This window comes from Oncorhynchus masou, chromosome 19 (assembly GCF_036934945.1).
Source record: "Oncorhynchus masou masou isolate Uvic2021 chromosome 19, UVic_Omas_1.1, whole genome shotgun sequence".
NCBI classification, from domain to species: Eukaryota; Metazoa; Chordata; class Actinopteri; order Salmoniformes; family Salmonidae; genus Oncorhynchus; species Oncorhynchus masou.
In genome coordinates, this window is record NC_088230.1 from 23,862,044 (window position 1) to 23,889,160 (window position 27,117).

The following is a 27,117-nucleotide window of genomic DNA, read 5'->3' on the forward strand; positions in this document are numbered from 1 at the left end:
GGAAAAGTTCAATTTAAGAAAGATGTTTACATTTTCAAACAAAATTTGACAGGGTGAAATATGAGAACCAGGCCTTCTGTATGCTGTTTAAAATCGACTGGCAAAAAGTATACAAAACATCTAGCATCACTTTAATACTCTTATTCTTCATCCTCTCTATCCTATTTTAGCCTGATACATTTACGTGGAGCTTTTTTACATTTTTATCTCTGGTTGGCATTTGGGCAAATAGCCTAGTATATCCTTCCTTACAGAGATGATCCATCCAGTGTCTCTGCCTAAAGTCACAGCCACCTGTATGGTAAGGCCTGGCCACAAGAGTAGCAGTGTGGGACGTGTCTCTATGAAGATCAAAGGGGCCAGCACAAGTTTCGACAGTTCTAGTGAGAGGGATGAGAGAAGCTGATTCCTCGCAGATGAGTGTGCGTGCTTGGTCGCCCGCGTATTTGGAAACCAAACACTTCTAAAGAAACGTAATTTGTGTCTAAACAACGACATTCTATTATTTTGTTTGTAGTAGTTTTTTCGTCAATTTTCACGATGTTACCCGCGAAATATAGTAGTGTTATAGTTTTCTTCACAACTTTTTGGTTTTACGCAACTTTGACACACGGGAGTGGATTTAGTCATTCAACTATTTTGGACCCTCATGGGAAGTATAATCTAAAGTGGAGGTTTGACCGGAAAACTATTACTTTTGAAATAGAAGTGGAAACTAGAGGATATATAGGATTTGGTCTATCTCCCAACGGTGCCATGGCGTCGTCAGACATTGTCATTGGTGGAGTCACGGATGGGACACCGTATCTACAGGTATGTTACTCACCTGGGTTTTATAGAATGAAAGTGACGCAAGGTATGCCTTGCAGTTTTATCACATGAGAGGTGGGCTACTTTCACTGTAATTTTAACATTACATACATAGTTCAATTGTGCAGCTATATGAAAATTATGATTTATATTACATTTATGTTTAGCTATTTTCACAAGGCACTTGGGTATATTTGGGGTGTTTACCTGATAAAATAGTATTATCCAGAGCCATGATGTATTTAGATGAGACATGTATTCCTAAATACATGGCTTTGGATCTAAAAGTAAATTAAATAATAATTGAGCGTTTCCAAATTGAATTTATGGTTATTGGTTAGGTGTAACAAGCTATTGGCCATACCTGTTACTGTTAGTCCGACCCACTGCCTTATGATAAACTTTTGTGGGGCACAGCCAGCCACTCATGGATTGACTCCAACAGGGTAAAGGGTCTGGATATTGCTACACATCACAGGAAGCTCACTGTGCCTCAGGGATCTGGCAATGATGCCACACAATCTAACACAGTCCCTCTTATTGTGTTACCAGAGGGTCAGGGTCTATGAGGAGACAGCAGCTGTAGTTTTGTGCCAATGTTGTTGTTTGTTGTCATGTATTTACAAGCAATGCTTGGCAGTGATACGGACAAAGACATAACAGCCAGACACTTGCCACAACAAAGCCCTGTATATACCTGGTGCTAAAGTGTCCTGTGTCCTGATCTTGTCCGCATTCTGATTGTGCCCACGTTCTCTGAAACGTGTCTACACATGGTATTAAAATGTGTCTGTTATCCGTCCACTGTGTCTGCATTGTGACCAGATTTCCTGGTCCATCCTTGTATGCAAATCATTTCACAGCTATTCTTTCAAAATAATTTGTATTTATTTTAAGACTTATATTGACAGACAGTCATTTACATTTCAGACACGGAGCATAAGACACATTTTCTGAAGCTTTAATAGGAAAACTAGCTTTTTAGATGCTTCCGTTTGCAAATATATACACTATATATTACACACACAAAAGTATGGCATAAGTCAATTGGCCACCTTGTCAATGATTTTAAAGTGTAGGATAATGATGATTTAAATGGTTTCACTGTCCACATGCATTTGTCCACAAAGCGTGCCTGACTACCTCCGGAGGTGGTCAGGAAGATCTGATCACAATGCGTATTTTAATCATCTACACCTGTCTAAAGTTGTGGGTATAATCAGAGTGTGGAGAAGATCAGGACAACGGAAGCATGTTGGTACCAGGTATAAACGGGGCTCAAGGCAGTTGGTTAACCACAAATGAAGCATAGTCCTGTGGTAGTAGACATTTAGCTAGTCGTCATCCTAGCTTATGTAATAATACAGTAATAGATCAGTAATTAAGCAAAGTAATGTAATTATCTACAGTGCTCTTTCAATTGTGTCATTGGAACACTGGTTCTTTTGTGATTTACATCTATGAATGTATTTTTACATTGAAGGCTCTCTTGTCCCCTCGTTCAGGACAGTGTTATTGCAGACAGGACAGTTGTATTATATCCGGCATGCTTTCAACAGGATTACTTTGCAGACGCCAACAGAAAAGTGCACAGAGATGTGCAGCAGAACTACAGGCTGCAGTATGGCAGGGAGAACAGTACACACACAGTCCTGGCTTTCAGCAGGCACCTGCTGACCTGTGACACAAGTGACAAGGACATCACGGTACGTGGGTGGTGGAAATGTTTTATCAATGGGAAATGTGTAGGTTGATGTTTGCGTGTTTGAATGTGTGCTTGTGTTTGAGCGTTTTAGTTTAAATGTCAGTTCATGCCCGGTGTGTTATAATACTTCTTACCGCATTTTCAAATTGAAACACACTTATAGATAGAAGATGTGTATGTGTATTGTCTGCCCAGGAAAGCACAGTGAGGGTGATATGGGCCTACCACAGTGAGGATGTGGGACCGTCAGGACCGATGTACCATGGAGTGAACAGGGGGAGGAAGAGTATGCGGCTACTCAACCCAGGAAGTAAAGCTAATATTTCCTCTGAGATGGACTTTTTCAACTTGCAAAACATAAACGTAAGTGTGACAGCTGGAGAAGAAAAGGTTACTTCTCTCACCCACTATCCATCTCTTAAACAAACTTGATACCACTTCTAGCTTTTATTACTTCACAGGACCTTTTGTACTCTGAGACTGTATTTGCACTGTGTGAGATTTATGATCAGTCCAATTTTACGGAGAGTAAATACAGTATCAGTCTCTCTGTCTGTTTGTTCCTCTCAAGATAGGTGCCAGTGCCATTCAAGGACACTACCTACTGGTGTCAGATATTTAAGATCCAGGAGGTTCAGAAGAAGCACCATATCATTAGAGTAAGTACACACTTGGAATTTATTGAGCTATATTAACAACACAGCAGAAAAAATATAGCAAATCGACAACAGGCTTTCCCTTGAGGAAGGAGTAGCCTACAGTTCAGTCAGCATGCAGTCATCTTGTTTACCTTTCTTTAAAGGCATCTCACCTGGATAATTTCTGAGTTTTCATTTGTCTGCCTGCCTCCCTCTTTCACTGCTGTTGTCTGAAGTGTGTTCCTCTTTCATTGCAGTTAGCTGTAGTGTGTTCCTCTTCCATTGCAGTTAGCTGTAGTGTGTTCCTCTTCCATTGCAGTTAGCTGTAGTGTGTTCCTCTTTCATTGCAGTTAGCTGTAGTGTGTTCCTCTTGCATTGCAGTTAGCTGTAGTGTGTTCCTCTTTCATTGCAGTTAGCTGTAGTGTGTTCCTCTTGCATTGCAGTTAGCTGTAGTGTGTTCCTCTTGCATTGCAGTTAGCTGTAGTGTGTTCCTCTTTCATTGCAGTTAGCTGTAGTGTGTTCCTCTTGCATTGCAGTTAGCTGTAGTGTGTTCCTCTTTCATTGCAGTTAGCTGTAGTGTGTTCCTCTTTCATTGCAGTTAGCTGTAGTGTGTTCCTCTTTCATTGCAGTTAGCTGTAGTGTGTTCCTCTTGCATTGCAGTTAGCTGTAGTGTGTTCCTCTTTCATTGCAGTTAGCTGTAGTGTGTTCCTGTTTCATTGCAGTTAGCTGTAGTGTGTTCCGTAAAGAAATCTGTAGATATTTCTCCCACTTCTGAGGCACACCTGCCGCTTGTTTGCTGCTCCAAATTGCTATTGTGTATTAAATGAGCCATTATATAAATTATATATTCCAAACATAGTTGAACTAGTATGAAACCAAAAAGCTTTAAAACACACTTGATTAAAGGAGGTAGCACATACAATTTAGATTCAAAAGAATGGTATGATGACACATTCCTTATCCATTTCTTGTTCTAATCCTTAGTGGGATTTGTCATAAAGACCAAATGTGCTTTTTAAACTAGATGTTGATGTTTTACTAAAGGGCCTTAGTTGTATTAACATAGTATGGAATAATAGTTCTGCACTATATCATGTTATCTTTGGTCAGATCACTTACAGTAGGACTTTTCTGCCAAGTAGAAAGAAAACATGAGAGTTGCTTTTAAAGTTGCCATGGCTATGACCTCTGACTTTAGAATCCATGAGCTCAAAACAAAGTCTTCAGTCATTAAGTGAACCAGAGCCAGAAAGATATAAATATAGCTAGCTCTCTCTTCTCTTACTCCCCCTCCAGCACATAGCTTACTGTACTATACATTAATCTGGCTCTTATGTTCTGCAATCTGCCACTGATGATGACAATTAGATCATAGAATGAGAAACACCAGCACCATGCTATCAGAAAAATATGCTTCACTGTCCTTATCCAATTTGTCAGAGGAGTTGTGTAAAGGTTTCAGAAAAGGTCTGGAAAATCCTACCCTTATTAAAAAAAGGTCTGGAAAATCCTACCCTTATTAACAGCTGCAGGGCTCAGAGGATCTCTGATTCCACTATACATTACACAAACTGTTGTGATATCCCACATATTGTTGTGAACTCTTATTTTGGAGGGAGCTCTTTGCGTGACGAAATAATGTAAGATGATTAAAGTGTTGCCTTTATAGAATTAGTAGAGTAAAAGGGAAATCATTTCAGTATCCAAATGCCACGTGGGAGTCGGACTGTTGGGATTAAACATTGTTATTTTTCCATCCCAGATGTTTTCATGTGTGTGTGCATGATGTGTGACTCTGTGAGTGAGAGGCAGTATGTAAGACATCTGTTATTATGCGTGATATGAATGGGACTGTCTCCTCCAATTCATCTGTGGTCTATAAAGAAACGCTACTATTGTTCTTCTGGGGTTTTATGGCATTTATACAGAAGTTTAAAAGGCCCATCTAATTTTCCCTTTGCACGTTATACCAATAATCCTATCTTGACACTTCAAAAAGACCCCATTCCCATGATATTTTCTCAGTCACGGTTTCTGTCCCTACCCTCCGTTCCACCTCCTTTGTCCCTCTGGGGGATTTGGTGTTTCACCACCTCACTCCACAACTCTATTATCTTGGGCACCGCAACCTCACCTCCTGTTTAGATGATTCTATGACTTTCAAGACTTCCTGAAAACTGTCTACATGACATGCTTATTTTAGTTTGATAGATGTATTCTATTCAATGAAGTTCTTTATTCAGAGAAAGTGGCATATAAAGTGTTCTATGAAGGCAGAGTTTGTTACACAGTGTACCAAATCGTCTAACAAGAGAGGCGCTATCCTTCCTCTCTCATGGCACAATCTCAACCTCAAACTTAGACTACCACGGCTGCTTCCACCATGAATAAATATATTTGAGAAAAAGTAGGAAGAATGTCTAAATATTAATACGGTGTTCATGGGCCAAGCTTTGGTCTTGTGTCCTGTTGGTTTTAAAGGAGGCCTCACAGTATGATGTCACAGTTTGCCCAGCAAGCAGCAAGCTGCTTTTCCCAGATTCTAAGTCCAACCTAGAGGCCCCCATGCCCATTGAGGAAAAACTTATTTATTTACATTTATTTTTCACTACTTTCATCCTGAAGTGAGCAGAGCCTACCCAATCCTGTTTATCCCCTCTTGTGTGAAACCTACCGTTGAGAGCAATATAATTGAGGTCTAACCCTTTCCTGCAGTGAAATTACTAAATAGACTTCTAGTGGCCTCATGGGTGGAATGTTGTGAAAATAATGTAATTATTTTATAATTAATAAACTGCAAAAATGTGGTGTTTCAATGTCAAGCGGTTTTGTTATATTTCAGTCTTCTCTGATGTATATAAAGTGTAATATTGGGATGCAAACTCAAAATTAAATACATTTCAAAATACTAATATCTGACATGGTACAGGTGTCTTCTTTTTTTTAAGCCCATAACCATTTGTGTATTCTTTTGTTTCAAAGTAGATTTGTTTAAGACTACCAAGAAATAATCTGTGTGACCCTGATTTAGCCCACTGCAGTAAAAGTTAAGGCAAGTGTAGGCAATTCAAAAGAAGCCAACCGGGGTTAGAATACAGTAACATTTACTACTTCCTTCTTTCTTCTTTTTGTTTACAGATTGAGCCTTTGATTCAAAGGGGCCATGAAAACCTGGTTCATCACATTTTGTTGTATCAATGTGATAGCACCTTGAATGAGAGTGAGCTCAAGGCTGGCCATGAATGTTACCATCCAAATATGCCTGACTCCTTTCTCACGTGTGAGACGATAGTCTTCGCCTGGGCCATTGGTGGCGAGGTAGGCAATTGATTTAAATGTGTAGTCCTTTTTAATTCAGTGTTATAAAGCTTTTCATTAGCCACTTGTATTTCCATGTATCAGAGTGATCATGTAAGCTTCCTTATTGACATGTTCAGTATGCCTCTCAATCTACCCTTACAGGGGTTCACCTATCCACCCCATGTTGGACTGTCCATTGGCACATCAATAGACCCTGTCTATGTCCTGATGGAGGTCCACTATGACAACCCAGCCTTTCAACAAGGTATGGTACATCCACAAGGACACGTCATGTTGCATTACAAACAATGAATGTGACTTGTCTGCCTTGACTCTATTGTAATTTTCCCGTTTCACCCATTCGCACTTGTGTGGCAAAGTGATATCTACAGCACTTTACACTTCAACAGTCAGTTACCCTGTTCATTGTAATGTTACTGTTTCATTGTCAGGAGTGGTGGACAGCTCTGGCCTGCGTCTGTTCTACACCCCAGAGTTGCGTCAGTATGATGCAGGTGTGATAGAGACAGGTGTGTGGGTGAGTCTGTACCACATGCTGCCTCCAGGCATGCAGGAGTACATCTCAGAGGGACACTGTACCCGCGAGTGTTTGCAGGAGGTAAGAAAGCCAGCTATGGCGGAGTCTTTCAAACTGGTGCGATGCCTGACATTCCCATTTCACTAGGGAACAACAGGAGTCAAACATCCACTGTTGAATTACTGTTATGCTATACCACCAACAGTGACAAGCCTCCATTTTAGTTTTGCTACGTGCCCAAAATAGTGATCATTCAAAAGTGCAATGAAACTAAAAAGCACTTTCTGCATCTGTGAGAGAATATGTATTTGCTCCTCCATCAGTCCCTAGGCCAGGAGATGCCCAGCGGAGTTAGGGTGTTTGCTGTTCTGATGCATGCTCACCTAGCTGGCCGCGCCATCAGAACCAGACACTTCCGGGGACAGGAGGAGCTACAGCCCCTGTCACATGACGAGGAGTTTGACTTCAACTTCCAGGAGTTCCAGCTGCTGAAGGACGAGAGGCTGCTGTTACCTGTTGGTACTCTGAAATACTGTTTAGCTGACACATTAAAGGTAGACTCAGTGATATGATGTAGGTGCACAAAGTAAACAGCATAGTGGGTCAATTTCCACAACAACTAAGAGCGTTGAAGAGTAAGAATAAACTTCTCCACTATTTTCGTCCCGTACCTACCACGCTCTAACAACGTGAAGCGAACACATGCACATGCGCAGTTACTGTGTGTGACTGTGAGAGAGAACTCATGCATCTCGCTAACCGCAATATCTGTGGTGCTGCTCGTGGCAACATCATTTTGCTGAGTCTACCTTTATATAGTGTAGGAAATATGAAATTATAAATCTACCGGTTGAGCTTGCCATGCAGGTTGAAGCATGTTCCCCTCTCCCTGTGATGAACAGTAATGAATGATGATTGCATGACTTTGATCCACCTACATAGATAAAGGACATAATTAGAGGTTCATCTTTTGGCTGTTGCCTCGTACCGTCGACCGCAGCATAGCCATGCTAAATCCACAGGAAATCACACCTCCTTGTACTGTATATTACTGCTTTAGTGTTATCGTAATTATGTACTTTAATGAAAACACAATTTTGCTTGATGTGGGGTTCTGTCACGTTCGTCATAGTGAGGAGACCAAGGTGCAGCGTGATTTGAATACATTCTTCTTTTAATACCTAAGAACACGTAAACAAAATTAACGTGAAGCTATATAACACAAGTTCTGAAACAGGCAAGTACACATAGACAATAACCCACAGATAAACCAAGGAATATGGCTACCTAAATATGGTTCCCAATCAGAGACAACGATAAACAGCTGCCTCTGATTGAGAACCAATCCAGGCAACCATAGACATATAAACCCCTAGACCCAGAAAAACCCTAGACATACACAAAACCCTAGACAATACAACAACTAAACACACCATCCTTGTCACACCCTGACCTAACCAAATAAAAAAGAAAACAAAGATAACTAAGGTCAAGGTTCTAAATTCACAACCACAGAAGAGCATTGATTTTAATCTTTCTTTTCAGGGTGACAATTTGATCACAGAATGCAAGTACACCACAAAAGACAGACAAAACATGACCTGGGTAAGAATGCACTACTCAGAATCCACATGGATAAATGAATACTTATTTTGCCAGCTTTCTCTATGATTTTCTTCCTTTTGCTTTTATGGGGCCTTTGAAACTGAGCTGTCAGCTCTGACATGGTGAATCCAGCTCATCCTTAAGATGTGGCTTCTTCCTAATGATCTGTTTTATGTGAGTTTACAGAGATCACCTAATTTTTTACATGTGTTCTATTGTTCCTCAGACAGAGCTTATTTGAGCTTATGTTTCAAATCTGTCTCTGTGTTTCTATGATTTGATGATTTGGTTGATTGCAGTACGGAACAAAAATCATCATGTTGATGACAACATTACACAACCCTTCAGGGTAGAGCTATGGGGTTATTGCTTCGACTTCAGATGCCATAAGATGGACACAAAGCCCATATTGTTTTTGAACCATTCTTACCTTTGAAGAAAAATTACACAGAAGGATGTCATCATTCCTATTACACAATTACAAATTAATAGATCAGTAGAATTAGTATACTTAAATGGAATGGAATTTAGTGTTCTGTACTTACCGGTAATAGAAATGAGTTGTGTTTCCCCTGCATGAACCTCTTGGTTGATACTCTCAGACATACAGTGCCGTCAAATAGTATTTGCCTCCTTTCTGATTTTCTCTATTTTAGCATATTTTTGATACTGAATGTTATCAGATCTTCAACCAAAACTTAATATTAGATGAAGGGAACCTGAGTGAACAAATAACACAACAATTACATACTTATTTCATTTATATAATTAACAAAGTTATGCAACACCCAATGCCCCTGTGTGAAAAGATAATTGCCCCCTTACACTCAATAACTGGTTGTGCCACCTTTAGCTGCAATGACTGCAACCAAATGCTCCCTGTAGTTGTTGATCCGTCTCTCACATCACTGTGGAGGAATTTTGGCCCACCTTTGCATGCAGAACTGCTTGAACTCAGTGACATTTGTGGGTTTTCAAACATAAATTGGCCATTTCAAGTCCTGCCACAACATCTCAATTGGGATTAGTTCTGGACTTTGACTAAGCTATTACAAAACTTTGATTTTGTTGCTTTTTAGACATTTTCATGTGATTGTGTGTTTTGGATCATTGTCTTCTGCATAACCACACATGGCCTGACATTCTCCTGTAGAATTCTCCGATACAGAGCAGAATTCATGGTTCCTTCTATTAAGATAAGTTGACCTGGTTCCTGAGGCAGCAAAGCATCCCAAAACCATCACACTACCACCACCATGCTTGACCATTGGTATAAGGTTCTTACTGTGGAATGCAGTGTTTGGTTTTTGCCAGGCATAATGGAACCCATCTCATCCAAAAAGCACTTGGAAGGAAGCACCTGGATGATCATCAAGACTCTTGGAAGAATGTTATATGGACAAAAGTCAAACCAAACACTACATTCCACAGTAAGAACCTTATACCAACGGTCAAGCACGGTGGTGGTAGTGTGATGGTTCGGGGATGCTTTGCTGACTGGACGATTTACCTTAATAGAATGAACCATGAATTCTGCTCTGTATCAGAGAATTCCACAGAAGAATGTCAGGCAATGCGTCTGTGAGCTAAAGCTGAAGCACAGCTGCGTCATGCGGTAAGACAACGATCCAAAACACACAATCAAGTCTACATGAAAATGGCTAAAAAGCAACACGTTTTAAGTTTTGGAATGGCCTAGTCAAAGTCCAGACCTAATCCCAATTGAGATGTTGTGGCAGGACTTGAAATGAACAGTTCATGCTTGAAAACCCACAAATGTCACTGAGTTCAAGCCGTTCTGCATGCAAAGGTGGGCCAAAATTCCTCCACAGATACGTGAGAGACGGATCAACAACTACAGGAAGCATTTGGTTGCAGTCATTGCAGCTAAAGGTGGCACAGCCAGTTATAGAGTGTAATGGGGCAATTTCTTTTTCACACAGGGGCATTGGGTGTTGCATAACTTTGTCTATTAAATAAATGAAATATGCATGTAATTGTTGTGTTATTTGTTCACTCAGGTTCCCTTTATCTAATATTAAGTTTTGGTTGAAAATCTGATAACATTCAGTATCAAAAATATGCAAAAGTAGAGAAAATGAGAAAGGGGGCAAATACATTTTCACGGCACTGTACTGTATGTGTTACAGGCTGTCTGTTCTTGGCTGAACAATCTGTCCTCAGATACCCCCCAGGACCACAGATGGGATCTTGGTTATATAGTTGTTTGCAGCTACTGGCATCGTTTTTTACAGAGACATCAAACGACTGATGACTACAGTCATAAAACGGGGCTCCTTCTCTTCTAGAGTTACTCTCTACTGTTCAGGAGTAAACATGCCAACCAATTGTTATTCTGGAACAATATAAAACAGAATTGTATTCCATTACAACTTTGTCACCACAAGGCACTGTTATTGTGTCAGCTTCGTGTTAGACATAATACAGCCTGAAGTGGTACTTAATCTATATCAGTCACATGTTTTCAGAAACAGATTTTCATGATTTGTTAGTGGTTTACAAGGACCCTGGTGCCAAATCTTAGTGTTTGTTGAAGTTCATGATTGTTACACAGATAGCCATGTTGTTGTGGCGCTAAATAGAATAGAATAGAAGTGTAATTTGATAACAGTAAAGTAGAGTAAAGGCAGTGGTGCAGACTACACGCTGTGCGTAGGACCCCAAGGGCCCCCACCATCATTTTGTAAATGCTATTGTAAACAACATTTAAGGAACTGAGTCAAGATCTCAACTTATTGTTGAGCGATAGCATACTAGAATATACAATGTGGAATTTTGTAATTTGGTTGTGCATCAGCAGTTTTTCTCTTGTCATGTCACTGACAGTCACTCAATTATCCCATATCAGCTAAAATTTTATAAAACTGCAAGGATTATAAGTCTAGACAGCTATCTAAACCTTCATCGCTGAATTAGGAAGGGCACATGCCCAGGGGCCCTGACCTCTATGGGGCCACTGACCTCCAGGGGCCCCCATTGATTTTGTTAGTCATCCAGATGTTGTATGAACATGGCATAAGCCAAGGCAAAATGTGTACAATATCAGAAAATTAGCTTTAGAACAGCAACATTTTCTCTCCACCCCATATAAAATGTTGTAGAATTGTTGGAAAATGGCATTAAAACTGCAAAATGTTCACTCCTCTGCCAAGAGGGAGGCCACTAAAATGCCTGCGAGGTGGGGGGGGAGGGCAACCAAATCTCACTTAGGGCCCGCAAAAGGCTATGTAACCTTTAATGTACCTGTTGTATTGGTATTTAGTATACAGAATAGGGAAAGGGGGTTACCTAGTCAGTTGCACAACTGAATGCATTGAACCGAAATGTGTCTTCCGCATTTAACCCAACCCCTCTGAATCAGAGAGGTGTGGGGGCTGCCTTAATCGACATCATCGGCACCCAGGGAGTAGTTGATGTTGGGGGTTATCTGCCTTGCTCAAGGGCAGAACGGCAGAATGTTCTACCTTGCCGGCTTGGGGATTCGAACCAGTGACGTTTTGGTTACTGGCCCAATGCTCTTAACCACTTGATTTCTAGATGATTTTCCCTCTGGCTATTCTCTCAGGGTGGTTTGACCACCAGGGATGAGATGTGTCTGTCCTACCTGCTCTACTATCCCAGAGTGAACCTGGCCAGGTGTGAGAGCCTCCCTGAGATCATCGGGCAGCTTAAGTTCATCGGAGTCAAAGAGATCCAGGTGCCTGTCACGTAAGTAAGAGGCTCTGTACTGCGACTGCATGTAGCGGTTCAAGTTGGAACCTGTAATACCAATTGGGGAAGATCATTTTTATGTGAAGTGTTTTCTCTGCCTGGAGCACCTTACAAATGTCAAAGGTCATACACAATGCATTATCATGGAGAAGTTATGTTCCAAATGAGTTACTGCATGATATAGAGATAGATTAAATACGCCCAGGCCTAGGAGAGAGAATAGGGGAACGACTGGAAGAGGTTTATGGTACAAAGAGATTGCATGTCATAGGAAGGAGGAACGGACAGAGGAATATGGGGTATAGTCCCAAAGAGCTCATAGTCACACTAGCCCAGTAGGGTCAACATGTGGAGGACATCTGAAGTTGAGCACAGTGGTATTCTTTTTCCTGTTTCAGATGGTTCTGTTTTGTTTTACCAGTTAGCATGCTGGACTTTGACAGCAAGATATACAACGCAATAGTTTATTGTTTTCCTTAATATGTTTTTGCTCTTGCATTCCATTCATTTAGTTCAAAATAACATACTGTTCATCCATTTAAATTAAAAAATGCACAATATTTGTCTCTGTCGCTAGATTCCCAATCAATTGGTGACCATTTTTCATGGGAATATTCTCAAATCTGAATAAAGAAAATATGCGCATTTTCCCTCTAGTGGTGTTTCCACCAAACTAACTTGTTGTAGAGAAAAATCTGTGCATGATGACATAGTGCACACAAAATGTACATTTATGCTTAAGTTTTCATTACCTAATAAGAATCTAAAGTTCAACTGATAGTTTTGTCACAAAAACTGTTGCGTTAAATAGCAAATGTGCCTACTCTGGTTTGGGCACCTGCGCTCTAGGCAACAGCTCACATACAAAGTGAGGGTAGGCTAGTCTACCTGATGACATTATTATGGATGCAGGAGAATATTTGTATTTGTCAAACAGCAGTCAAGCATCGATCATCATGTCACCAGATAAGACCCTCGGTATTTATTGGAAGGGAGCATCAAGCTCTTAGCGTGCACTTCAACACCCACTTCATCTGGAGCCTAATAAACTGTGTGGTTTCCAGAGTTGTAGTTGGAGGATCACATACCATATCATCTTATAGAAATTGTTGATATCATCACGTGACTCCAAGTTTGCTTTCATGTGATGGTTATTATATCAGTATTTGCGCTTACAGGCGTTTCCACTGCTATTTCTCGCATAATACATTTTACCGACACCCACCACTGTCGAATAAACATAGTATCTGTAGGTATTTATAAAATTGTACAGAAACCTGTTTCCATCACAGCTGTCCTGTTTTTTTATACTGTATGACTTTACTTGCATGAAAACGGGATGATAGCATCCTTAGTGAAACAAATCATTTTACCATTAAGTTTTTCCACCTTTGCTTTTATGCAAATAAAACGACAATGGCATCAAAACGCAGATGTGAAATCCTGAAACATAACATCAATCTACTTCATGTAATCATTAGATTACCTACAAGTCAGTTCATTGTCAGTATGTCAGTCAATTAAATAGACATAGTGCAACCTATTCCTTAACTGATGCTACTGCAGGTATTGTAATGTGTCCATGGTGTTTCCTGTCCATATGCCCCTGAGTGGTAAGTTGTGTAAGCGAGACCTTAGACTTGAGAATAGTTTGTAAAAAAAGGCCTGGAAATGAGTCTATTTGATGGGTTGAGCTGCTGAAGTGCGTTTTCTGTTCCTGCTATTAATGCATGGCTACACTCCTTTTATTCCAAAAACCTTGTCATGAAGAGGAACACCAACCTTCTATAAACAAAAACAGGCCTTAGCAGGAACCAACAGTCCCACTTTCCCTAATGTCTTCCTCGTGGAAATGCTTTTGGAAGGATTTAGTTAGCAGCTGCTGTTTTTCCTTCTGACCATAAATTGTAAAAATACAGCCGTATTCTAATATTGATTCTATTGTTTTTTCCCCTCCTCAATCTACACACAATGCCCCATAATGACAAAACAAAAACAGGTTTTTAGAAATGTTTGCATATTTATTTAAAGACATCTGAATTGAAATATCACATTTACATAAGTATTCAGACCCGTTACTCAGTACTTTGTTGAAGCACCTTTGGTAGCGATTACAGCCTTGAGTCTTCTTGGGTATGACACTACAAGCTTGGCACAACTGTATTGGGGGAGTTTCTCATATTATTCTCTGCAGATCCTCTCAAGCTCTGTCAGGTTGGATGGGGAGCGTCGCTGAACAGCTATTTTCAGATCTCTCCAGAGATGTTCGATCGGGTACAAGTCCGGTCTCTGGCAGGGGCACTCAGGGACATTCAGAGACTTGTCCCGAAGCGACTCCTGCCTTGTCTTGGCTGTGTGTTTAGGTTCGTCATGTGCCTTTTACTGGGGAGTGGCTTATGTCTGGCCACTCTACCATAACGGCCTGATTGGTGGAGTGCTGCGGAGTTGATTGTCCTTCTGGAAAGTTCTCCCATCTCCACAGAGGAACTCTAGAGATCTGTCAGACTAACCATCGGGTTCTTGGTCACCTCCCTGACCAAAGCCCTTCTACCCTGGTTGCTCAGTTTGGCCGGGCAGCCAGCTCTAGGAAGAGTCTTGGTGGAAGAGTATTGGTTCTTACATTTAAGAATGATGGAGGCTACTGTGTTCTTGGGGACCTGCCCTTCCCCAGATCTGTGCCTCAATACAATCCTGGCTTGGTTTTGTCAACTGTGGGACCTTATATATTGTAGACAGGTACTGTAGGTGCCTTTCCAAAACTTGTCCAATCAATTGAATTTACCACAGGTGGGCTCCAATCAAGATGTGGAAAAATCTCAAGGATGATCAATGGAACAGGATGCACCTGAGATCAATTTCGAGTCCCATAGCAAAGAGTCTGAATACTTATGTAAATAATATCCTGTTTTCGCCTCGTCGTTATAGGGTATTTTGTGTAGATTCGTTTTTTTAAATTATTGAATCAATTTTAGAATAAATCTGTAACGTAACAAAATGTGGATAAAGTGAAGGGGTCTGAATACTTTACAATGCACTGAACATGTATACAGTGGCTGATATATTGTGCATCAGCATGTGTATGGTAAATATTATACCTTTAATATTCTTCATTTTACATTCTACCTTTCACTTACTGTATATTCTTCTTCTGTCATAGGACCTGGCCTTTCATGATCAAGAGCCCAAAGAAGTACAGCAGCCTCTCCTTCACAGAGGCCATGGACAAGTACAGGTGGTCGAAGAACAGAGGGAAGTCCTTCAACCAGATGGTTCTACAGCTGCCCATGAATGTGCGCTGCTCCAAGTGGGGGCAGGACGAGTGGTCGGTGAGTGTTCAGTCAGGGCTGGAGTTGATGTAGTGCTTTCAATTAGTCCTGTGTCCTTTCACTCTTCTGGGATGTTGATTTATATAAATGTTGATCACTTATTCGTTTAAAATCAACTGTATAATATATGATTGAATGTGTTTTAAATAGTAATCTTCCTCACTGTATTTCATAGTTATACATTTGTCCCTGTCTTTTGTTTCCCCTCCAGATTCAAGGGACCATAGTGTCACCACCAGAGGTGAAGTCGGAAGTCAAGCCTCCCTCCACAATGTGCCGTTCTGCCTCAGAGCCACACAGTGGAGTGGTTCTACTCTTTACCATGTGCCTCACGTACTCTATAGTCCAGACCTGTTTAAGCCTTTAGTCTAGAGCCAGACCACTGTGTGAATCACACCACTCACTCTCTCACACCGGCTGTGGAAGATGTTGTTTGACTGAAGAAAACAAGACATTCCTAGAAACTCTCCGCCCTATCCATTATATTATGTGTTATGGGGTTCTAGAATGACTTCTCTGACTTGTTCGGAGTTATCGGAGTGTGAATTATTTTAAGGAATCTTCTATCGGATGGGCTGAAGTTCACATGTTGGAAAAATGTTTTGTTGTTGTCTAAATATATACATGTATAAACCATACTTTTTATATTCTGTGTGTCCAAAAGTTAATACATGTTTAAAGAGTTTTATTTTGTAGTTAAGTATTACCTATGGTCAAGTTTGGGTTGTTAGTTATTCATTTTGAGTATAAGACAAGACCCTTTTGCTAGTATTGCTCATGATGCGTTCTTCATAGCCTATGATTGGAATTCTCTAGACCTGAGTACATTACTTGACAAGTCTACATAGAAACATAGTAATAGATGATTTCCCTGATCCCATTATCCTGTGGCAGCTCAGGGGGCGGGGGGGGGGGGGTCAGTACTGTAAGGCCACTGTTATGGCCTTGGGCTCCCTGGTACCGCTAGGAACATCTCTCCCTAAGGCCGCGGGGCCACCAGCACCGCTAGTCCGACTTACAGCGATTACTCTGACTGACTAACTCTAATGTGCCAACATCCCATATAGTCACAAACAGGTCAAAAAGGAAGGTCTCGTTCTTGCTTTTCTGCATGTGTTATGTGGTTAGTGTTTGGAGAGAAGAGTCATGGAAAATGGAATATTGTGTTATTTACAGATCACGTGGATTTCAATGCATGAATATTTGAATGGATGAATGGATGGATATTTAATCTAATGGATACAGCAAGATACATCAGTGGGAAAGGGACACAAGAGAAGGTATGTGAATTATTAGATTACATGGGACCGTTATGAAAATGTACTGCCATCATTGTCTTTTACTAGGTTATTGAGTGTTTTGTTTCTCTTTGTGTCTCTAGTCAGGCTGGACTATTATGAAAAGGTAGTTTTCTCACAGGGGATGGACTTAGCTGTTTTGAATTTGCCACCATCTGCAGTGTGGGACTGATGTATTGTTTGAGATAGTCATGGGTGAAAACATTACTTTTCCCCCCCTTGGGCTACCTCTCTGTCCAAAAGTTATTCTGTCTGTGTTCTACACTTAGAAAAAAAGCTGACATCTAGAACCTAAAAGAGTTATTTGGCTGTCCACATAGGAGAACCCTTTGTAGAACCCTTTTGGTTCCAGGTAGAACCCTTTTGGGTTCAACGTATAACCCTCTGTGGAAAGGGGATCTACATGGAACCCAAAATGGTTCTAGCTGAAATCCAAACAGGTAGCCCAACAGTGGTTCTCCTATGGGGACAGCCGGGGAACTGTTTTTGAACCCTTTTTTCTAAGAGTGTAGGAGTCTGTGCCAGCTTTCCTCTCTCTCTGTGTCAGTGGTGCCTAAAATCGAGGTGATACCATAGTATAACAACAGTATGAGATAGTAGCCATCCACCCTCTCTCAAAACTGGCAAATCAAGACCACCTATATTTAAGGACATTTTTTATATAACAAACAAGAAATCCAAGTTGATTAAGGATTCCCTGAGGATAAGCAGTCATTGAGGACTGCTCCTGTTGCAAGGTGAGGAACCATGTAAGAGCATTGGAAAGTTATTTGGTTTTCCTGACTTTGATGCCCTTGTCAAATGCCATGAAATGACATGAAAGAGCCACTCTCAAGATGGGGCATGTTTCGATTAAAGGATGTGGCTGTGGTGCATCAGAGCAGATTGGTGTAATCTGTCCAATGCTTTTGTTAGATGAAATTCAATGTACTCCTTAGGCTGATTCCTCTGTTGCTACTGCTGCTGCTACTGTCCTGAATGTCATTATGTCAGTGTTGTACAGTAGCAGATGTTTTTCATTGACCTCAAAGCTCATCCTGTCTGAGTAGACCAGCACAATGCTTCTTTGAGGTCCAAATGATTCCAGATATCAATTCCAAAGGCATCCAGCAGAGGTCAGTATTCACTAGCAAATTGCTGCACTTCGTCCTCAAATCCAACGCTGAGAAATAGTGTGAGCCTGATCTTGTAGCATCAAAACATTGCAGACACTGATCCTCCATAATAAGCCTTGTCATTTGTGTATCATTTAAAACCAATATCAGAAGGATGACATCCCCACTGGGCAGAAACTGGTTGAATCAATGTTGTTTCCACATAATTTCAACCCATAAAATGAATGTGATGACGTTGAATAAACTTCAGGACATTTCAGCTTTTTTTCACCCAACCTTTGACCTAAATCCAATGACGTGACATTTATGTCAAAAACTAGACTTCAAACTGATGTCTATGCTCAGTGGGTCTCCTTTACGTCAGATTGTGTAATATAAGGTCTTGTTCCAGGATGCCTGCCAATTCACATTTTTATTAGGAGCTCTATCCTACACTGGGTTTGACTTGCTGACAAATCTTTGGATATAAACACACTGATCCCTCATAGCATATCCTTCATGTACAGTATGTCTCAGACACACCCATTCCCCCTGTCTGGGAGCTGCATGGAAGCATTTTATTAGATTTCGTAATCTGGGGGGCCAGGAACCCTCTGGACATGTTTGCGAGACCATTGGTTCCTCTTCCCGTGACAGAGAGATTATTATTGAGCCCAGAGGAGGCTCGTGAGAGAGACTCAGACCACTGTCATTTCTCAAGGCCTCACAGACAGACGGCTGTGGGTAGTGTGTAAAGATACCCGTCTGGCCAAACCACCAGGGAATGACCTTTTCCCATCCTATCCCATTCCTCCTGTCCTTGGACCAGCAGACTTACAATCAACAATTGGCATTCGCTGGTCCTCAAGCCACGGAGACATGCTTATATAAGACAAGAACAGGTCTACTACTACAGAAGGTGCTGTTTTCTCCTGGCTGGCTGGAGGATATGGTGGGAAACAAATTGGTGATTGTCTTGGCCTTTCTCTCTTTGATGCTGCTGAGCACAGGATGAGACCAAGGCAGCAGGGAATTGAAAAGGACATAAAACAAATTACTCAATTACGCAGTATGGGGCCAGCCAGGAAAATGGCAACACAGGACATGTATCTACTAGAGACTTAATCAATAGTACACAATGTAGGCTAGAAAATATGTATTGTTTGTATGGCTGTCCATCTGACAAAACATATATACTGTACATACAACATTGGTCTTTTGGTGTTGTTTATCAAATTCAAATGAACAGTAAATCAACCTGTAATAATTGCACCTAATAATATTTAACTTCTGACCAAAGTAATCCTGTCTGGTGGATTATAGATGACATTGGGGCCCTTGAAGTGGACTTTCCAATCCGAGTCCTCAGAAAACCTGGACTTTTTCTCTCCTCTGCCCATTCTCAGCCACAAATAGCTTTCAGAGCCACATCTGCAACGATTGAGCTCCAATTAAAAGTGACTACAGAGCTGTATAAAATCATAAAAGTTGATTTATATTTCATTTGATAGGACTATTTTAACAAGACTGCACCAAAGGAGATTCCAATACATGTACAGTATGTTATGCGGGTGGTACAGTGTGTCATGTGGGTGGTACAGTGTGTCATGTGGGTGGTACAGTGTGTCATGTGGGTGGTACAGTGTGTCATGTGGGTGGTACAGTGTGTCATGTGGGTGGTACAGTGTGTCATGCGGGTGGTAGAGTATGTTATGCGGGTGGTACAGTATGTTATGCGGGTGGTACAGTGTGTCATGTGGGTGGTACAGTGTGTCATGTGGGTGGTACAGTGTGTCATGCGGGTGGTACAGTATGTTCATCCAGGTGGTACAGTATGTTATGCAGGTGGTACAGTATGTTCATCCAGGTGGTACAGTATGTTATGCAGGTGGTACAGTATGTTCATCCAGGTGATACAGTATGTTATGCAGGTGGTACAGTATGTTATGCCGGTGGTACAGTATGTTCATCAAGGTGGTACAGCATGTTATGCAGGTGGTACAGTATGTTCATCTAAGTGGTACAGTATGTTCATCTAAGTGGTACAGTATGTTCATCAAGGTGGTACAGTATGTTATGCAGGTGGTACAGTATGTTATGCAGGTGGTACAGTATGTTCATCTAAGTGGTGCAGTATGTTCATCCAGGTGGTACAGTATGTTATGCAGGTGGTACAGTATGTTCATCCAGGTGGTACAGTATGTTATGCAGGTGGTACAGTATGTTCATCCAGGTGGTACAGTATGTTATGCAGGTGGTACAGTATGTTCATCCAGGTGATACAGTATGTTATGCAGGTGGTACAGTATGTTATGCCGGTGGTACAGTATGTTCATCAAGGTGGTACAGCATGTTATGCAGGTGGTACAGTATGTTATGCAGGTGGTACAGTATGTTCATCCAGGTGGTACAGTATGTTCATCCAGGTGGTACAGTATGTTATGCAGGTGGTACAGTATGTTATGCAGGTGGTACAGTATGTTCATCTAAGTGGTGCAGTATGTTCATCCAGGTGGTACAGTATGTTATGCAGGTGGTACAGTATGTCATGCAGGTGGTACAGCATGTTATGCAGGTGGTACAGTATGTTATGCAGGTGGTACAGTATGTTCATCTAAGTGGTGCAGTATGTTCATCCAGGTGGTACAGTATGTTATGCAGGTGGTACAGTATGTCATGCAGGTGGTACAGCATGTTATGCAGGTGGTACAGTATGTTATGCAGGTGGTACAGTATGTTCATCCAGGTGGTACAGTATGTTCATCCAGGTGGTACAGTATGTTATGCAGGTGGTACAGTATGTTCATCCAGGTGGTACAGTATGTTCATCCAGGTGGTACAGTATGTTTTCCAGGTGGTACAGTATGTTATGCAGGTGATACAGTATGTTATGCCGGTGGTACAGTATGTTCATCCAGGTGGTACAGTATGTTATCCAGGTGGTACAGTATGTTCATCCAGGTGGTACAGTATGTTATCCAGGTGGTACAATATGTTATGCAGGTGGTACAGTATGTTCATCCAGGAGGTACATTATGTTATGCAGGTGGTACAGTATGTTATGCAGGTGGTACAGTATGTTATCCAGGTGGTACAGTATGTTCATCCAGGTGGTACAGTATGTTATCCAGGTGGTACAGTATGTTATGCAGGTGGTACAGTATGTTCATCCAGGAGGTACATTATGTTATGCAGGTGGTACAGTATGTTATGCAGGTGGTACAGTATGTTATGCAGGTGGTACAGTATGTTATGCAGGTGGTACAGTATGTTCATCTAAGTGGTACAGTATGTTCATCCAGGTGGTACAGTATGTTCATCCAGGTGGTACAGTATGTTATGCAGGTGGTACAGTATGTTCATCCAGGTGTTACAGGTTGTTCATCCAGGTGGTACAGTATGTTCATCTAAGTGGTACAGTATGTTCATCCAGGTGGTACAGTATGTTATGCAGGGTATACAGTATGTTATGCAGGTGGTACAGTATGTTATGCCGTTGGTACAGTATGTTATGCAGGTGGTACAGTATGTTCATCCAGGTGGTACAGTATGTTCATCCAGGTGGTACAGTATGTTCATCCAGGTGGTACAGTATGTTAATCCATGTGGTACAGTATGTTATGCAGGTGGTACAGTATGTTATCCAGGTGGTACAGTATGTTCATCCAGGTGGTACAGTATGTTATGCAGGTGGTACAGTATGTTATCCAGGTGGTACAGTATGTTCATCCAGGTGGTACAGTATGTTATGCAGGTGGTACAGTATGTTATGCAGATGGTACAGTATGTTATGCAGGTGGTACAGTATGTTCATCCAGGTGGTACAGTATGTTCATCCAGGTGGTACAGTATGTTCATCCAGGTGGTACAGTATGTTATGCAGGTGGTACAGTATGTTATGCAGGTGGTACAGTATGTTCATCCAGGTGGTACAGTATGTTCATCCAGGTGGTACAGTATGTTCATCCAGGTGGTACAATATGTTATCCAGGTGGTACAGTATGTTCATCCAGGTGGTACAGTATGTTCATCTAAGTGGTGCAGTATGTTCATCCAGGTGGTACAGTATGTTCATCCAGGTGGTACAGTATGTTATGCAGGTGGTACAGTATGTTCATTCAGGTGGTACAGTATGATATGTAGGTGGTACAGTATGTTATGCAGGTGGTACAGTATGTCCATGCAGTTGGTACAGTATGTTATCCAGGTGGTACAGTATGATATGCAGGTGGTACAGTATGTCCATGCAGTTGGTACAGTATCTCATGGAACAGGCACACAGGCTAAGGTTCAACTTTCCATTACTTTTCTATAAAATAAACATAGGAAACCAATTTTTGATACACAGCTGCCGATTACTCAAAGACAAGAGATGTGTAAAGGATTATAACCGAATTGGCATTGTCTTTTCTGTAGTTTTTATTGTTCGGTTTGTTGAGAGGACACGAGCCACACCAATAACTGTCCAATGGGAAGATAGAAGGATCTGGTTAAACCAACCACCAGTGTCCTGGTTGAGGTGGGCAGGGCTAAGGATCCAGGCCCAGGGCCCGGGGAAAGGGTCTCCATGTAAATAGAGTTTTCTGGGTGAGTACCACACATTTGTAACAAAAATACTCCCAGATACACTGGTCTAAACTGTGTTATTTTCACTTCAATCATTTCAAAACTCTCAATTGATGAGCATTAGAAAAACACCCTGGTGATTTATGGTAGATTCCAATAGAACACAAACTCCAGTCCTAAGCCAGATATCCTCAGAGTATGTTATGCTGACAGTATTTTTAGGCCTTGCTGAAGCCCACGGGAAATTCATCTCTTTATTTACCTTTTCGTGAGCAGGAGGAAATAGCTACAGACCAGCAGTTACAACTGTGTTGGCATCGTACATTCCTGCTCTGCCCAATAAAGTGGCCCCCACTGGTAATACCCATGGCCTCATGAAAAGACAGCCTCGCAAGAACACATTCCAACAGATTCATCGAACCCCCAAAGGAATGTAAACTTTACTTTGGAGCTGGTCTGTTGTTCATGCTGTGCTGGATCTATGTACCAAGGAATGTTGTATTTGCTATGAAAGTGTGCACTGCGGTGGCTGCTCTGAAAGGGCATATTTTGAAAAAAAAGTAATAAATAAAGATGAGACCCCTCTCGTCCTCTGGCAAGTTTGAACATAAAATCACTCTTATAGAAAGGCTTTAGTATGCTGGTAAATATTTATGTTTTTCAAAACCTCCCAGAGATTTGTGGCCCTTGGCCAACATGCCTCTGGTGTTTTTGAACTGAAGTCACTCTCCCAGGCAGTCTTTGAAGTTGTTGGTCTGCTCTAAAAATCTGACAGGATATTTAATTTGGCGGGTATGTTTTGAGGCTAATATGTTTCACACCAATAGCACGCCTGGCCTGACAGTCATCACTGTGCTATTTGAGGTAATGAAACCCTCAGTAGGAGAGCATTTGGCCAGAAAACATCCAACATGCCTTTACCTACTATACTGCCTCCTAATCACAGCAGGTTGGTGACACCTTAATTGGGGAGGAGGGGCTCGTGGTAATGGCTGGACCGGAATTAATCAAATGGTATCATATACATCAAATACATGGATACCATGTGTTTGATGCCATTCTATTTGCTCCATTCCAGCCATTATTAGGAGCCATCCTCCCCTCAGGAGCCGCCACTGCTCCTAATGCACTGCCTCCTAATGGCAGCCAGCCACTCACTGTCCAGAGCATTTTCCATGTCCACCATGAACAGCAAGGTTGACCACATTCCACTGGAGTCTGTGAAAAATCTGAAACATTTGACATGGTAACGTTAGTGACGCGCAGCGCCGGTGCAAACCACTGGTTACGGTGTGTCCGGACACAATCTGCAACATGAGCCCTTCCATGTACTTTCCTGTCTACTCTACTCGCTCTCCAGGACCAGCCTGGGTGAGCACTCTGTACACTGTCGGCAGATGTGTTTCCCCTTTTCTTTAGCTACTTGCTAACCGTTTTAGTTAGGGTTAGATGTGTCATAACAAAATTATTTCCAAACTAACAGACTTCCTATTTGAAATTCATCTTTGCAGGTCAAGGTGTTTTCTTGAATAAAGTCCCATGTTCCTACATCCTCCTATAAAGGTTGGATGTGGTAAGATGTGGTTGAAACCACAGAAATGCCACAGGATGCCAGTGGTATACAGGTTGGTGAAAACGCGGTGAGGTGACGGTCTCATAAACAGACTGCTGTAGTTCAGCCCTCCTGACGTTGCCAAACCAAATGGGGTACACTATTATGAGTTATCTACATGTTACCATGACAACAGACTGTTTGTTTCTGCATTTACACAGTACAGTAAAGGAGGGAAAACATCGATTGTTGTAAAATTTAAATATTAACCCATGACCCTGCACTGGAGTTGTACAGGAGCCACTATTGAGCAACCACACAAAGGTAGTCTCGCAAATCATTTCCACTTCAACCAGAGACCCTGAAATACACGAGTGATAAATCTTGTGACAATAACATTTAAGATTACATGGGCCCCTTTATAAAGCTTGCTACATACAGAATTGTGGGTCAATTGCTTGTACATTAAACAGATCCCAGACCATTCATGGCTGCACCTGACTGAATCATCTAAAGAAGGGAAAATACTTCCAGAGAGAGTTGATTTATGTCTTTGTATCAGCTCCCAGAGGCAGGGGCGGTAGGCCAGAGGTCAGGCCACAGTGTGTCTGGTCTGGGTGGATGAGGGAGGAAAGAGACAGGGAGAGGGAGTTCTAGTACATCTCCCATCTAGTGCACATCCGTAGCATGAAGCCTACTGTAATCGCCACGGCTCCAGCTGTCTAAATGACATCCCCCTGGTTGTACTCACTCTGTTTGTTCACAGGCCATCGTTACTTTCGTCATGCCACACTCACTGTGATACACAGACGTACTCGTTTCCGCTTCTGTGTTTTTTTCCCCTCTGAGTTTTTCCACCGGTGTGGTTTGAGGGGAATTACTGTACGAGTAGTGTGGTGATCAATGTTAGATTTCCACTGGGTTTGGTCATTTTACAACCTAGCTGTGGAGGTAGAAAAAAAATGCAATTGCTTCAGACTCCAACACTAGGACTTCAACCTACTATAATCCAAAACTATTTACAACAGGTATGTTAATTCCCCAATAGGTTGTTGCTCTTCTCAAACCAGTTTGAGCTGACTCTCTGAAGGACGTAGCTCCTTAGCGTCAAAATATATTTTTAATCAAGTGGTCGAAAGCGATTGCACAAACATTCTAAAGTAGCTTTCGAAAACACCCTCCCAGATCCAGGGAAGAGAGAGGCCTTCTTCTGTCGGCTGGAATGCGTACAAGGGCTTCTTTCCACATTCAGCATAACACAGCATCTCTTTGTAACCGCCAGGCAACCACACGGTATGGTGGACCTCGCAAGAATGTTTGTTTTCCTTCAAATTTTTTAATATACTTTAGGCATATATGTGTGAAGTACATGTGTTTGCATGAATATATATGCTTCCTTGTACATGTGTACGTTTTAAGAAAACACAAAGTTCACGTGTTTGAACTGTGATCTAGTATAAATAGAAACGATACTTACATTTTTTTTTTTAATCAGTGAGAGGTGTTTGTTTTATTTAAGATTCCAAATGAAGCTATATGTATATTGGAATGAATTAACTTCCCCTCCAACTGGCTGGCATACAGATTAAAGGAAATTATATGAAATATAAATGACTGAGTTTAAAATAGCACAGGTTATTTTCAAGGGATGCAGGAACATTACACCTCGCCAGTCATGTGAAATAGGGCTTTTGGTAAGGTGCTTATGTGTACCCAAATATTGTTTATGTGCTCCTGCTATGCAATGCACTTACCATATCTAGCCAAAAACTGTTGATGTGCTCTTGCCATGTGTAACATGCGTTGTTTGAAGGAGACCAAGGTGCAGTGTAATTTGTGGTCATCATATTTATCAAATAAGAACCAGCAACAAAATAACACCGTGAAACCAAAACAACCGTTCCGTAGGCTACAAGAGCTGTATAAAAACAAGATCCCACAACATAGGTGGGGAAAAGGGCTACCTAAGAATGATTCCCAATCAGAGACAACGATAGACAGCTGCCTCTGATTGGGAACCACACTCGGCCAAACACAAAGAAATACAAAACATAGAATGCCCACCCCACCCCACATCACACCCTGACCTCACCAAATAGAGAAATAAAACAGCTCTCTAAGGTCAGGGCGTGACACCATGCAATGATACAGTAATAGCTTAATTCAAACTGGAGAGTGGGCACATGTTGGGTTGCAGGTTTGTGTTCAGAAAGTAAGATTAAACTAATGTTCTACTCAAAACAGCATATAAACGCAGTTTCTTAGAATCCAATTTTTTTTTTCTATTAAATTGCATTAATGTTCCACCATAATCTGCCCCTCTGTTCCTCATATAGATAGTGGCAAAATAACACATGGAATGTTCGAGCTTTCCACTAAAGTAATAGTGATGCCTGTTAACTTACAGGGGCTTAACGGAAGTTATTCAGACTTATCCCAGCCAGGGATTTTAATGCTCTGTTTCCCTGATCTAGCACTGCACAACCGGAACGCTGTGGGTCTGTCCCAAATGGCAGCCTATTTGCTTCTATTTGCACTGCTTTTGAAAACAGCCTTATGGGTCCTGGCAAAAAGTAGTGCACTACATAGGGAATAGGACGCTATTTGAAAAACAGCCTAGCCTGTAAATCTTGGACACGAGAAAATGATTAGCGTCTCCTGACAGGCTTAATGGAGATCACTCACTTCCAACCAGGGCAGTTACAGGCCTGGGCAATAGAGGCCCTTTCAGAGCCAAATTCTCTGTAGAGGCTCATTAGCATCACCATGAACAAACAGTGACCCAAATGAAGAAGCACCATGAGGTAGCTACTTATGGTGCATACATAAATAAGCTAAATTGGGAAATACTGTCTCTGCTCAATTGAGAATGTACAGTATATACAATGTAGTCATATACACATTGGCCATGTACTGTATCTGCTCATATAGTTTTGTGGCCGAATGCATTTTA

At 41.5% G+C, this 27,117-nt stretch overlaps 1 protein-coding gene across 1 annotated transcript; it reads left to right on the forward strand.

The window, feature by feature from the left end:
• Positions 1-372: 372 nt before the first annotated feature.
• On the forward strand, positions 373-16,301 carry LOC135506030 (DBH-like monooxygenase protein 1 homolog). Its single transcript, XM_064925387.1, has 12 exons — positions 373-813; positions 2,370-2,516; positions 2,711-2,878; positions 3,091-3,174; positions 6,292-6,471; positions 6,616-6,718; positions 6,906-7,072; positions 7,315-7,506; positions 8,537-8,596; positions 12,183-12,325; positions 15,486-15,654; positions 15,866-16,301. The coding sequence occupies exons 1-12, from the start codon at positions 541-543 to the stop codon at positions 16,019-16,021; spliced, it is 1,842 nt and encodes a 613-aa protein (XP_064781459.1). The 5' UTR covers positions 373-540; the 3' UTR covers positions 16,022-16,301.
• Positions 16,302-27,117: the final 10,816 nt, after the last annotated feature.